General features: G+C 39.2%; 3 protein-coding genes across 4 annotated transcripts; 1 reads left to right on the top strand and 2 right to left on the bottom strand.

The window, feature by feature from the left end:
• The first annotated feature begins 2,154 nt into the window (after positions 1-2,154).
• LOC124053219 (ras-related C3 botulinum toxin substrate 1) lies at positions 2,155-7,508 on the top strand. The gene is made up of 6 exons (XM_046378249.1): positions 2,155-2,512; positions 3,568-3,639; positions 3,858-3,975; positions 4,426-4,488; positions 5,094-5,253; positions 6,021-7,508. The coding sequence occupies exons 1-6, from the start codon at positions 2,478-2,480 to the stop codon at positions 6,149-6,151; spliced, it is 579 nt and encodes a 192-aa protein (XP_046234205.1). The 5' UTR covers positions 2,155-2,477; the 3' UTR covers positions 6,152-7,508.
• crym (crystallin, mu) lies at positions 7,286-10,889 on the bottom strand. Of its 2 annotated transcripts, XM_046378246.1 has the most exons (9): positions 10,603-10,889; positions 10,353-10,518; positions 10,207-10,269; positions 10,022-10,123; positions 8,644-8,827; positions 8,284-8,405; positions 8,114-8,198; positions 7,889-7,967; positions 7,286-7,851 (listed from the first exon to the last, which is right to left on the bottom strand). In XM_046378246.1, exons 1-8 carry the CDS (start codon positions 10,767-10,769, stop codon positions 7,894-7,896), a joined length of 963 nt encoding a protein of 320 aa, XP_046234202.1. In that variant the 5' UTR covers positions 10,770-10,889; the 3' UTR covers positions 7,286-7,851; positions 7,889-7,893. The 2 variants fall into 2 exon arrangements, with proteins under 2 accessions (XP_046234202.1, XP_046234203.1); XM_046378247.1 differs by having other exon boundaries at positions 7,286-7,967; positions 10,368-10,518; positions 10,603-10,875.
• Positions 10,890-12,148: 1,259 nt separating this feature from the next.
• Positions 12,149-13,758, bottom strand: snu13b (SNU13 homolog, small nuclear ribonucleoprotein b (U4/U6.U5)). Its single transcript, XM_046378253.1, has 3 exons — positions 13,522-13,758; positions 13,219-13,339; positions 12,149-12,594 (listed from the first exon to the last, which is right to left on the bottom strand). The coding sequence occupies exons 1-3, from the start codon at positions 13,522-13,524 to the stop codon at positions 12,332-12,334; spliced, it is 387 nt and encodes a 128-aa protein (XP_046234209.1). The 5' UTR covers positions 13,525-13,758; the 3' UTR covers positions 12,149-12,331.
• Between the last annotated feature and the right edge of the window lie 240 nt (positions 13,759-13,998).

Consider the following 13,998-nt stretch of genomic DNA (forward strand, 5'->3'; position numbering starts at 1 on the left):
TCTGCCTCAGTGCAAAGTAAAACACCCACACATGAGATGAGCAAACGATGTGAATGAAAAAGAACACTGAAAGAACAGTTTGACATTAGGATAAATACGCATATTCACTTTCATGCTTTGATTGATACCATGCATGTGGTCAAGAAAGTAGATTTCCCAAAATGTTGAAGCCTTCCTTTAAATGTAAAGCATCTTCTCACAAAAACGCTGTACATTTGAGATATATTGTGTTGAAAGCTGGAAAATTATGACAAGAAATGCCAAACAGGGACATTGTGCATAGAAAAGAGGAAATAGACACCAGCAGATGTATACACAGTAGATGACTGCTGACAAATGTTGCTAATAAGCATCCTAATATGACAAACACTCACCCAAGACATATGCAGTCTAAATAGTAAAATATGGCTTTTTTCCTCAGATATGTGAAAACTCCCTGAGGACACATTTTCTTCTTAATGTCTTTTCTCAGTTTGACATCCTGAGATCCCACAGTGTGACTCCACAGTGTTTTACAGCCTCCCTGATGTGCAGCAACAGGACTGTTTATCCTTCATTAATCTCTCTCCTCTGCTTTTCCTCCCCCTACTTTATGGTGACGTTTATCCTATTAATGTGTTGTTTGCTGGGAAAATCCCCCAATAACATAATCCAGAGTCAAGGTTACTAATGTATGTGTGTCCTTTGTGTGTGTGTGTGTGCATGTGTGTATGTGTGCGTGTACATTTAGAGTAGATGCTCCACTGCATATTGTCATAGTCAGTAATTAAATGATGAAGACATAAAATCATTACAAAGGTAATGGGCATTTTCAGCATGATAGAAACTGTGAGGAAAGGATTTGTTAGTAGGTGAGTGTGTATATGTGTGTGTGTGTGTCTGCCTGGAGTTTGTATCTTTATACAGTAGGCGTTAGTTTGTACAGCAAAACTATAAAATTGGAAAATACTGCCACCTCATGGTCATTTACAAAACTACAGTTATTGTGTTGACATTGGATGTACAAGAAAGTTGCTACCATTTATATCAGCAGTAGAAGTATTCAGATCTCTAACTTTTGTTATGTACAAATACTTGAGAGTAAAATAAAGCTGTAACTCTACTTAAAAGGGCAAAACTGCTTTAATTTTACCAGAAAATGTATTTGGTGGTTGGTGGTTTAATGGAATCATGAAGCCGATTCCATTCCATTCACACTTCACATATCCAGAGTCAATTCTACATTCTTAAAATGACAATCATATCAACCGGTGCTGCAGATAAAGTCAATTTATTCAAGAATGGCACTTCAAAATATGAGTTAGTTTTGCTTCGGGATTGCCATATTTTGGTCTGTGCAACTACTTGACTACATTTCAGACTATACTTTTACTGTACCCATTTGAGAGTCATAGTTACTAGTTGCTGTCGATGATAAATTAGCACCATTTCGTGCTGCTGCAACATTAATATTTCGCTTATACATCTATGCATCATTAATAATTATTCAGTAATATAAAATATAATTATGTAACTTACTTAAGTACTACTGTACTATAAGTACTTCTGCTTTTGACAACATTTCTCACTATTTTCAGAACTTTTAAATGAGAAGATAATCAGTAGCTTAATAGACATTGATAATTAGTTGCTGTCTGTACAAAACTAGCACACTCTCAATCGACTACAGTAAAAAAAACCCAGTAAAACTGTCTTCTTTTACATGAACGCATTAATAACAGTAATAATAATCGAGCCTACTGATATAATTCACAGGGGACATTTTTCTACACTGTGTACATTTCATTTTAATATTTTAGGTACATTTTCCTAATTATACATTAAATGCATTTAATTAAGTAAGAGCCTGTTACAGTTTTGTAACAGTGTGGTATTAGTACTTTTACTGAAGTATATTGTCTTCTCTACTGTTTTTATCATTAATGCTCTTACTACACCTTGCTGTTGATACTTATGTGCTCTTACAAAAGTAAGATTTGAATGGATCTGAAGTGTTTTTATACAGGGGTACTGTTATTTTTACCTAGGAAAAACATCAAAATATTCTGTCTCTTGCGCCCTGGCACTAGTTGTTTTGAGGTGGCATGTTGCTGTTATGACCAGTAGGTGGCAGGATTTGACTGTCCAGCTCTGACCGGATATGACTTGCAGGGATCTCTGAGCCGCAGCTTCCAAACTGTGGGCGTTTTTTCCCCCTCAATCCTGACTCCGGAGTGTTTTTTTTCCCCCTGGGTGTTGCCTGCCTGGATTACATATTTAGAGTTCATCGGGTGTTGCTGAGAAGGAGAGACAAGCGGGATAATTTCTGCAACGACATTTTCAACTTTTTGGACCTTGCTCGAGACCATCTCACTTTGTTTGGGTTGGACTTTTCAAGCAACACGGGACCGGTTTATTTTAGCTGCCGTTAGCTTGCTAGGCTAACTGAGCTCAAGCTGAAGTAACGTTGACTGGGCTGCTAGCGAGAGATCCGTCCGATGCAGGCCATTAAGTGTGTGGTAGTTGGTGACGGGTAAGTGAAACTACCTTTTTTTAATCCCTACTTTGACCTCTAAATTTCCTACTTTGACACGAATGGTAACGGTAAACAGCTAACATAATTGTCGTTGACCCAATTAGCAGCAGTTGGCTAGCGGCTAAAGAGCCTCAGATAGAATGCCAACTTGAGCGACAGCTGTTGTTGTGCTCTCCGGTCCAGCTGGGTCAGACAGATTGATCGACATGCTCCGGTTAGGTGTGACTGAATGGGTCACAGCATGTCATTTATTAGACATGACGCATATTATTGCTATATCTTCCTACATAGAAGTTTTTGGATTGTTGATTGATTTCTTGAAATTGTTGATTATAGTTTGCGTGGTGGTGATTTCTAAAGCTAGCAGATGATCTGATCTGTCTATAAACACTTTATAAGATGCTTTATATAGAGTATATAAGATTCCAGTCCATGTTTGGGTTGGTATAAAAGAGAGCCAAAGAAGCAGGGCTTCACATTTATAGCCAGCAAATATTTGGTCATTTTACTTTATGAAAAAATGTGCAAAACTCTGTGAGAAAACTGAGTTGCTTTTTTAAAATATCTTTTTCTGTCAAGTTTTAGAACATGCAAATATTGGAAATATAATATTAGTAACATTAGATACCAAAAGCACCAGTTTAAATATCTTAATACAACTGTACTGATTTTTGATTTGTCACAGGACCGCTACATTTTTTAAGACAAGCTTAAGGATATTGTTATTTTTGAAGCTTTGATGGTGTACAAAATTAGCCTCCTCTTTTTGATGTGTTATTGGCACATCACCCCCATTTTCAAGAAAAGAAAAACACAAAAAGATAAAATCTTAATTCGGTTGATAACAGCTCTTCAAGTCAGACAGCACAGGTCAAACCTGTCTTACCTGACATGTTAACCTGTCAGGCAACACAGGTTTAACATGCTAAATATGAATATTATACAATGTACTTGCTACCTTAATTTAACTGAAAAAAGTGAGAATAAAGGAAGCAGTAAGCTTGAGTTGAGTTGATTTTTCAAATCTTTTCTCCTCCCTTTTCTAACCTCAGGGCTGTGGGTAAAACATGCCTGCTCATCAGCTACACTACTAATGCCTTCCCAGGAGAGTACATCCCCACAGTGTGAGTAACACACAAACAAACACACACACCTCTCATTAACAGCTGTTACAGAGAGATGGTCAGCAAACGTAGTCACAGTTAGGTATAGGTCACCTGATGGGTAGAAAACACAGAAAATATGTTGAGAAAAGTATTAAAATGTATACATAACCTAATATCTTCACTTTGTTGTGCATTAAATTATGCTTATTTTGGAATCTTCACCTTCCTCTCTACAGCTTTGACAACTACTCTGCAAATGTGATGGTTGATGGGAAACCAGTAAACCTGGGCTTGTGGGATACAGCAGGACAGGAGGACTATGACAGGCTCAGACCCCTGTCCTACCCACAGACAGTATGTATATATAACTATGCATTCATACACAGTAGTAACAACTGCTTGTATTAGACTACTGCCATACACAGACTCAGTCAGAGAGTGTTAGCATGAACATGCCAACGTTGATTTGGATTAATTCACTGGCCTTGTACTGCTTAAGACACAGTCTCTGCACTCAGCAGCGCAGAGCCTTGTATCCACAGTACCTATACACTGTCTGGAGGACGGCTGGAGGAAGTGAAAGGCAGCTCTTGTTTGCGCTCCTTTGTCCTTGTAACAAACTGGCCTCTGTGCCAAATCCTCACAGGGACTGAAAGTGGGAGTCAGTTCGTATTTAACCTATATTGTCCAGATTTTTCTACTTGTGCTAACCCTCCTATCTGAACATGCGAAGTCTATTAAGTAAATATTTCACTTGTTTTTTTAATGTTATTTTGATTGACATTTGTCATTTTTCCTCCTCAGGATGTCTTCCTGATTTGCTTCTCACTTGTCAGTCCAGCCTCCTTTGAAAACGTCCGTGCCAAGGTGAGAACAGCCTGCTGCACTTTGTTACCCCTGCCAGTAATGTTAGTATTAGGTTGAGTGGAGATCAGCTTGGATGGGGGAAGAATTTATTAGATTTTCATAGAGAGCCTAAACTGGGATTCCAACCATTGGACAATTACCGTTGTTGAGTTAAAAATAAAAATCAACTTAACTGAAAAATGTCAGTTGATTTTCTCCCCTAATTACACAATCCTGGTCACAATCCTCCTAGCCATGGTCCCCAAATATCTAAATCCATCAGGATAAAATGTTGAATCTTCAGAAATATACCTAACATTATGCACAGACATCAAAATTGTTGATGCAATTAACTTGGCCCTTTGTTTACAAAAAGTCTGATTTGTCTCACAGCTTATGGGCTATTGTCCCATTTTTTCTCCACATTGTAAAGTGCTGGTGGAAGTTTGTGTCCTTTGTGTCCTCTGAGTTCCTCAAAGGTCACATCATGTTCAGTTTGGATAAGAGCCAGGAAACTGAGAGGGAAAGCCATTCTTTTAGCAAACCATCCACATTCCACATTGTGTGCCACAATGTGCATCCGCATCCTACAACCTTTGACTCTGTCTTTCTCTCTTCTCCCAAAGTGGTACCCTGAGGTGAGACACCACTGTCCCAACACGCCCATCATCCTGGTGGGCACCAAGTTGGATCTGAGAGATGACAAGGACACTATTGAAAAACTCAAGGAGAAGAAACTCTCCCCCATTATCTACCCTCAGGGCTTGGCCATGGCTAAAGAAATAAGTCAGTTACAATACCACACATACACAGATGATTTCAAAAGTAATATTAATGTGTGTTAATGTTTCAAATTGAAAACAGTTTTAGGGAGTATTGCTTCTGATAATTCTCTTGCCCCTTAAAGAATAATGCTTTTAAATTTAGCTTTTTCTGTTCACAGTTTTCATCATCCAAATTTAATTAGGTGCACTTATAGCGATGACGATTTTTCAGCTAAAATCTGTTGCAGATCCATTATCCTAAGATAGTTTGAAAAAATCCTAAATGTAAAAGTCATTAAAGTATCATAAATGTTGGGATGTTCTTAATTTGATTTTTATGTAGATGTTGCTATATGCAGTTAACTTGCAGTTGAAGACATGCCAATAATTCTGTAGTTTTAGGAGAACAGAAGGTCGATAATTCACTTTGTAATACTGTAGAGCCTAACACGTTTAGTCATTGCATTTGAGATGACATGGAAGACACTTTTTTTTTTTACTTATGATTTATAGACAAAATTCTAAAAAAGTGCTTGTGAAAGCATCTTGTTTGCACATTGCGTTTGTTCATTTTAAATTCATTTTCAGCTCCCACTTTTATGCCATGTTTGTTATGAAAATGTACAAATCCTGTGTAGCCTTGAGTATGGAAAGTTTTTGTTTGGGATTTTACAGTGTAGAGTCATACTAGTCTTTCTCAAGCTTTAAAATATTTTTAGACTGTATTATTATACCATTCAAACAAAAACAAGCCGCTCTGCTGACGTTTTCCTCTCCTCTGCCCACCAGGCGCAGTGAAGTATCTGGAGTGCTCAGCTTTGACGCAGCGTGGCCTTAAGACAGTGTTTGACGAAGCCATCAGGGCTGTCCTGTGCCCCCCACCCATCAAGAAGAGAAAGAGGAAGTGCATTTTATTGTAAAGGAGAACCACGAGCAAAGGAAAGTATGGTTGAAGTCAGAACTTGTCCACTCAGAAGGAAGATGATGATGGCTGGGCTCCCCAAATATCTGTTCACCCCCTGTGTCCTTGCTTGCATAGAGGCTCTGGTAGATCAGACCTCCATCTGAAAGAACTTGGCAGATATAAGCAATGCTTAATATTGTCTGTAAGATCTCAGTGTCTGGTTGCTTACATCTGTTGAGTTTTTTCAGATTGACAGGAATGAAGTGACTTTGCTAAGGCCTTGGGGAATGTGAGGTTTTGGATTTGGGAATTGGGGGTTGATTAAGGAGAAAGAAGGAGGATTTTGCTAAAAATAATAATAATAAAAAAAGAAATTCATGTTATTTTTCTCAGACATTGTGAAGAAAACACTACTTGAACATGATTGTATCATGAAATTACAGTAGGTTTAACTCCATAAGAGGAAGAAGTCCGGCACTGCACTCTTTCCCCTACACACTAAGAGATTCCTGCTGCCTTGATGAAATTTTACTTTAAGAAAAAGTACGTTTTTTTTTTTAGAACTAGGTTTTTCTTTGTCACTCTTTTGTCAGCTGTGGTTGACAGGCCGTTTTTGTTTACATGTATCATCTGACTGAGGTGTTGCCAAAACTCAGTCATCTTTGTAGTCAGTCCATTAAACACTAAAATTTGATTTTTTTTTTTTCTGTTCAAGATACCCTCAAGCAGTTTCACCATTAAATTACTTCTAACAACTGTGGTAGCAGCTCTTGTCTACAGCTAACAAGAAGTCTGAAATTTAAAACGCACTCTCTCCTAGATATTTAACAGGTAATCTTCTTTTGGTGATATAGTCTTTCTGGAAGAAATATGTCACTATGTTTTAACTGAATACCTGCAGTATTTTATGACGGACTGTCGAGCATGCGAAGGTGCAGTGCAGCCAGTGTTGTACTGGTTTATTCTCTATCTGTAATGGTTATATCATCGTTTTGAGTCAGTGCTCAGAAAGTGCTTTTGATATTCAGATTTTTTTCTCAGTATATGATGTTCATATTTCCATCACGATGGTGTGTAACCATATCATTTTGGTCTCATCTGCTATTGTGTTTTTATGAAGTGTATGAGCCAGTGAATTAGCACTCCGAGGTTTGGGTCAGCAAATGCATTTTAATTTGAATGATGAAATTGCATGAGTGCCCTGGTGAACAGCTGTATACCTGGACTCCTTTTATCAGTGTTTCAGTGGCGCAGTGGAAGTGCACAGTTAGATTTACTTTCTTGCTAAATGTGGTTTCATTTTCACATAGTAATATGCTGATTTTTTTTTTTTTTTTAAAGCAAATAAACTCATGAACTAAATTACCTGAAAATACTCTGTTGTGATTTATATCTCGTGAACATTGTTAAGCATACCAACTAAACAACAGCATGTTAAGATTAATGTTAGTATACTAACGGACCAAGCAAATGCTGAAAGTTAAACCTAATGACCACGATCATGTTAGTCTGTTGACATTAGCATTTAGTTCAAACCACTTCTATACCAGCCTGACTGGTTTGCTAGAATAAATGCTTAAATGCTTAAACAAATGAATTATATTTGCTTTTGTCATTTTTTCCTATGGTGAACAAAATAAAGTAAAATGAATTCATAACAGAACAATATTATTTCCAGTCCTTTCCGACATTACATTACATCAGATTATGCAGCATAAAGGTTAAACAGAGAGGTGAGGATTGAAATACATGTCCTCTTCATGGTTGCCTGGCTTGGAGTTTCCATTGGTCAAATACCAGGGCAGCAGACACTGCATCTTCAACTCCCATTCCTATTATTATAACAAACAACACGAGTTATGGTTACACCACAACAAGCTGATAACTGGATTTGGCTTATTCTATGAACTGAACTGGAAAAATAAATCAGGTTGCTTTCCACATGATATGGACTGGGCCAACATCAGCTAAGGCTTACCAAGGGATTTGAACACAGTTGTCTTCTCTCTGTGGGCACGTTTTGTCCCGTTAATAACATCTCCAAGTTCTGCAAACACCTCAGCCTGAAAGCAAGAGATGGGCAGTAAGGGAGGGAGTAACAGATATGCAACATGTTATTGAGGTTGTTTGAAGGCACGACAGACTGACCCCAGAGAGGATGACATCACCAGACTCGGCCATTGCTCCTTCTCTGCTGTCGACATACACCACCGCCTCCTTCATCAACACATCATCCACCTCACGCCAGTTTGGTCTGCAGGCCCCCACTGCTGCTCAGCAACAGGAGTTAACACAGCAAACATTCAAACGGACAAAATCCAGAGTACTTTTTATTGCAACAGCTCTGACACTGCTCCAAATGATTCCCCAAATAACTTCTGAAAGGTAAAAATCCACACAAGATCTGTCTTTTGAGTTAAAGCATTATTTCTGACATATCTGCAATATACAGATCTAAAAAACTCACCCATTTTCTGTCATTTTTTTGTGATAATTATTTCCTCTCACCTGCCACGTGGGCTCCTGGTTTGACCCACTGACCGAAGAGCACCGGTTCTGTACTTCTGGTTACTGTCACTATGGCGTCCGCTCCCTTCACTGCCTCCTCTACTGTGGTACATATCGTCACCGGACCGCTGACAGTCCGGCAAAACCTCTCCGCTCCCTCTCCTGTTTGGCTCCAAACACGCACCTGTGGTGAGGATCCAGGTTGAATATAAGCAAACATTATATGCACATCACACGATCATAAAACTTATCTCAACAATAATCAGTGAGAACAGAGAAAGTCATGAACTGTGAGCACAATAAGCCCACACACTGAGTAATCACATGATTTAAATGATACACTTTGCTGAATTTTCGGTTAGATTATAGGAATAGTTTGCTGGTTAGCTTAGCCTAGCGCATGGATACAAAGGGAAATAGCTGGCCAAAGTCAAAGAAATGAAAGTCAGCCACACCCTCTAATGCTTGGTGTCTTGTCTATTTAAAATAAAAAAAAACCTGAAGGATAGAAATTAAGAGGTGATTTTCATCCAACCTAAAAAATAAAATTCTTTTTGTGTTAATTATTTTGAATTAAACTGATGTAAAAGGTATGAAAGATATTTTTGGGACCTAAAGGACTTTTAAAATGATCTAAACTGAATCTACACATCTAGCCAGGTGAGGACTCATTCTTTTTTAGGAGTCTTATCATAGACATGAGTTTGCCAGAGAACCAGCAGAGACACATGACCCCCTGTAAATACACAACCTGTCCTTTTAACTCTCTGTTTTGTACAGGCTAATCAAATGACACATTGTGTTAATTTGTAAGCTTTCATGGTTCTGGTAGCTGGATTTTGTTGCCCTTGAGCAGAGCCAGGCTTGCTACTCCCCCTTGTTTCCAGTCTTATGTTAAGCTAATGTTCAGCGGCTCCTTGCGGTCTGGAGCACAAAATTCTGAACCCTGCAATTTCTGTATATGATTAATGTGCAATATTGTGCCACAAGTTTAAAAGTCTATTTTTATTCTGCTTATTTTTATCTTGCATAGTAGTTCTTGTGTGTGTTTGTACATATATATGCATATATTCATAATCGTGTGTCCTGTCTTTAAAATACTGTGAATTACCCTTTGGGAATATAATAATCTAATCGAACCATCTAACTATCTATCATGGACAGTCTTTTTGTCTTGTCCCAGTTTGTCAGTCCTTTGCGAGTTGTTTGGGACACTATATAGAACAAAAGCAACATTCTGTGCATAGGAACAATCTCGATCCTTAGGAGGAGTGTGGGCAACACTGCTTTTCAAACAAACATTACATTGCCTAATAAAAGCAGACTCCTGTCCCCCACTTGCTAAACACACATTCAGAAGAAAAGTTTTTCACTGTACCTCTTTAAATGAAAACATTTCTGTGAAGACATTGTAATGGCTCAGGGCCTGTTTGCCAGCACCCAAGATGGACAGCACCTCCGCTTCAGGACGCATCAGCAGCTGCATCAGGGCAGAACCAAGACTGTCACATTTAGAAGAGTGCAACACGGTGCAGATGTTTAAAAAAATGTTGCGCAAAGTACCTTAGCAGAGATTGCCGAGACTGCAGCTGTCCTCATGCAAGTGATGACCTCTCCCTCCATGACCTACAGAATAAAAATATGACCTGACTGCGTGAAGCTGGTGAAGTACTAGTTTAGATTGCTTCTTTTTATGTAGGGTCACATGCATTAGTTTTCCTCACAGCCTTCACATTCCCATACTCTGGGTCTAGCAGCACCACCGTGGCTTGCACAGCGGGCAAAGCTGAGTCCTCCGCCCGCTTGTAGAAACACACAAACTTTGTGCACAAGACTCCATCCTTCTCCATATATGCAGGCATCAATCCCATGAAGCTGTAAACGTGAACAAGGGTCACCATGTAGTAATATTTAATAAATCTTCATCGAAACTACATCTGAAGTGCGGCGCAGACCTACCCGCTGTGTTTCTGCAGGGGCACTGTGCAGCGCACAGGCTGGATGAGCTCTGCGCTGTCCCGTCTGGAGAATTTCCCCAGAGCTTCCTCCAGACGGGGGATCAGCTCTGTATACCGCAACAGGCGCTCAACTTCATGCTCCAGTATGATAACAGGCGGTCCGGCCATCACGGCTTCTGTTCGTGCGCTTCAAACCAGTACTGACGCTTATGTTGGGTCCAAAGATCACGCTGCTAACGTGTAATCAAGTTGCATTCAAGAACCACCGGAGGCCTCGTTTTGTAATGCAATGCAACGTTATGGATTAACACAGTGGTTCCCAGAACTTGGATAATTGCTGCTCCTTGCAAAAAGGCCAGGACTTCCTGATGTCTACAAGTTGTTCGTGTCAGGGCCGGTGTGGCTGCAGGTTTTCTTTCCAACCAAGCAGCAGCACACCAGACTTGACTCATTTAATCAACTGATCTCAGTCTTCAGACAGTTGATTGGTCAAACTGTGTGCTCTTGGTTGGTTGGAGCAAAAACCCGCAGCCACACCGGCCCTTTGTGCCCAGGTCTGGAACAACTGAACAAAATTGAACACAAGAATCAACCAATCAAGGACGGAAATCAGCAACCGAATATAACCATTAAACAAAAGAGAAGTCATACTGAAGAACAGATAAGAATAAAGAGACACAAAGGAGCAAGGTACAAGATATTAGAAGAGCAAGGATCGAGAAATAGACAAGAATATTTTATCAGTCTTTTGGTTTTTGTCTTTCTATAACTTTCAGTGACCTAAAGTAGTTGGCAAAACTACACATGAACACTGTGAAATAGGGAAGGCTTCCGTTCCGATTGCAAGTATGAATATGACATTTACCCATAATAATAAGATTGATAGTATCGGAAATGTTTGCAAGTTGTCCATATAATAAATAACATCGTTGTAGGAAAAAGGGGGGTATATTATTCATTCAAAAGTGAACTTTCAGAAAATAGACGTTCAACAATTTCGGCAAACTTAAATCTTCTTCGCAGAAAGTCACTAGCAGGGTAAAGTGCTGATACTATTTTAAACTGGGTTTCCTTTACTTTAGGAGCAACAGGGCAAATTATATAAAAAGAAAGGGTCTGTCTCTTTAGGGACACCTCTATGTTATCGGTTTATGTTCATTGGTCAGCTCCGTTTGGTATTTGGGTGAAGTCAGAGGGATGAATCCGCGTCTGTGCTTGATTCTCTTCTCATTCTTTCTTTTCTGCAGGCCAAATGCTGCTGCCTCCTGCTGTCGGACTTGAGTACTGCATGCGTTGCGATTAATTGTACCAGTATACTTTAAGTCACAAGGCGACGCAAAAAGGCCACCACGTATGCAACACCTTCTCCTCCGGGAGGAATCATCTGCTGTTGCGTTTGGTGAAAACATGCCATGTATTTCTACAGGTTCCTTGCATGGGTCTGAAATTCACACTCCTCCCAAAAATGTATCAATTCTAACGTTAATATTGTTGATTCACTAAAAATTCACTAAAACATGAAACATCAAAACGAAGAAAACACCATGTTTAAATAAAAAATTTATTATGAATCAGGGGATTCAAACTGGTACACTGAAGCAGACACACTGTCCTAAAAAGTAATAATAAAAAAAAATCTAGCTTTCTAAACAGTAGACAGGAATACTGTCAAATGTGGAATTTGTGTTCCCCCTCAAGGAGACTTTCTTACAACCGTGCAGTGACAAAAATTAGACAAGCAGTCTCTCAATAGCCATCTGGACTGACTGAATCTGCGGTTTCAGCTGAGACCCTTCCTTTATGGTGACAGAGGTAGCAATGACGGGGCGCGACACCCCACAGGCCCGACCCAGGGCCTGCTTGGAGCGGACAAACACGTATGGGACGTTCTTGTCCTCGCAGAGCAGTGGCAGGTGGAGGATGATCTCCAGTGGTTCAGCATCAGCAGCCATCACAATAAACTCAGCAATGCCCCTGTTGAGGGTTTTAGTGGCTGGAGAAAAAGTATATCAGGCAGTACAATGAATTTTATATCCCTATTACACCATAGTCAACTTTAAAGCTGTTTTAGCTTTAACAGCTTTGTGCTGGTAGTCTATTATCCTATGAACTAATTCTGACATATGCCACCTCATTGTATCTTTATGATTGAACAAAGAAACACCCATTAGTCAATTTAAGTCTTCAGCACAGCTTAAGTACACTGTGCAGAACTGTATTACATTGCAGTCTATTGTTGTTATACTTCATTTGGTTTGCTTTCATTCAACCAACAGTTAGGAACCAAAAAATAATTATTATTGTATATGAAACAAGAAAATAGCTAATCCAAATAAAGCTGCAAGAGGAAATTTTGGGATCCTTGCACGAAAGATGACTGAAAGGTTAATTAATAACCACAAAATAGCAGTCGAACAATTTTTCTTTAGTCAACTGATTTAACGAAAATTTTTCATTTATTTAAATACACACACAGGAGACGCTTTTCAGAAGCGGCTGTGTTACTACTTGTGTTAACCGCTTCACATTTTTTTTTCTTACGTTACATTACCTCTGAAAGGGGCGCATAATCAAATTGCCAGCTTGTATATGAACTGAGAAATTATATTCTAGTCACCTTCATTAGCCCCCTTCCTCAGCTGTTTGTAGTTTGAGGCTTGCTGCACCAGGTCCAGAATGGTTTTGGTCAGTGTGGCGTCGGCCAGCGGGTAGGCCTTTGGGTTCACTTGAGCTTCAGTCTGGTAATGGTACATAAAAGAAAACAAAACCACATTACCCACAGAAAAGATTACACATAAAGTCAATAAAGACGGAAATTTTGATGAGTTGAGTTACTTCGCGCGGCAACCTATTTTCTTTAGCTTGCTAATAGTTAGCTAGCTAATGTTAGCCGTTACTCCACACACAACTTAACACTCACCATTTTGAACTGTTTCTCTGGTATTCCGGCCCTCTCGGCGAAATGCGTCACGGAGGACTATCCTTCTTCACTTGGAAGTAAGGACAAAGAGGTGCAAAATTTGTTTTATGTAGGCAATGTGTCTTAAAGCTCTATGAACTATGTGAGTTCTCCAGCATGCAGCAAGTCCAGACGTTCACCGCACGTGTGTGTGTCTGGTGAAGCACATGCGCACTGGGGACATCGGCCCAAAACTACAGGAAATGATTTTTTAATTTGCTTCCTCTCATGTTTGAGCCGTCTCCAGTGAGTATTTGGTATTGGTTGTATTTTAAGGAAATATTTCACTTTAGTGTCGTGTTATACATATTGTATGTGAAGTATCTTTTTAAAGTACAATTTTTAGCTTTTATACTTTTTCATATTTTATACATAAACACACACACCTCCCCCAATAAAAACAAAACACTTCTAAGAACAAAATGCAAGTAAATTAAA

This window comes from Scatophagus argus, chromosome 21 (assembly GCF_020382885.2).
Source record: "Scatophagus argus isolate fScaArg1 chromosome 21, fScaArg1.pri, whole genome shotgun sequence".
Taxonomy (NCBI): Eukaryota; Metazoa; Chordata; class Actinopteri; family Scatophagidae; genus Scatophagus; species Scatophagus argus.

Coding starts and splice junctions, on each gene's coding strand:
- LOC124053219 (XM_046378249.1), top strand. CDS start 2,478: ATGCAGGCCATTAAGTGTGTGGTAGTTGGTGACGG. Junction 2,513..3,567: donor TGTGTGGTAGTTGGTGACGG/GTAAGTGAAACT, acceptor TTCTAACCTCAG/GGCTGTGGGTAAAACATGCC. Junction 4,489..5,093: donor TTGAAAACGTCCGTGCCAAG/GTGAGAACAGCC, acceptor CTTCTCCCAAAG/TGGTACCCTGAGGTGAGACA.
- crym (XM_046378246.1), bottom strand. CDS start 10,769: ATGGCCGGACCGCCTGTTATCATACTGGAGCATGAAGTTGAGCGCCTG. Junction 10,519..10,602: donor CCCCTGCAGAAACACAGCGG/GTAGGTCTGCGC, acceptor TCACGTTTACAG/CTTCATGGGATTGATGCCTG. Junction 7,968..8,113: donor AACTGTGTTCAAATCCCTTG/GTAAGCCTTAGC, acceptor TTATAATAATAG/GAATGGGAGTTGAAGATGCA.
- snu13b (XM_046378253.1), bottom strand. Junction 12,595..13,218: donor GAGGAAGGGGGCTAATGAAG/GTGACTAGAATA, acceptor CTTTTTCTCCAG/CCACTAAAACCCTCAACAGG.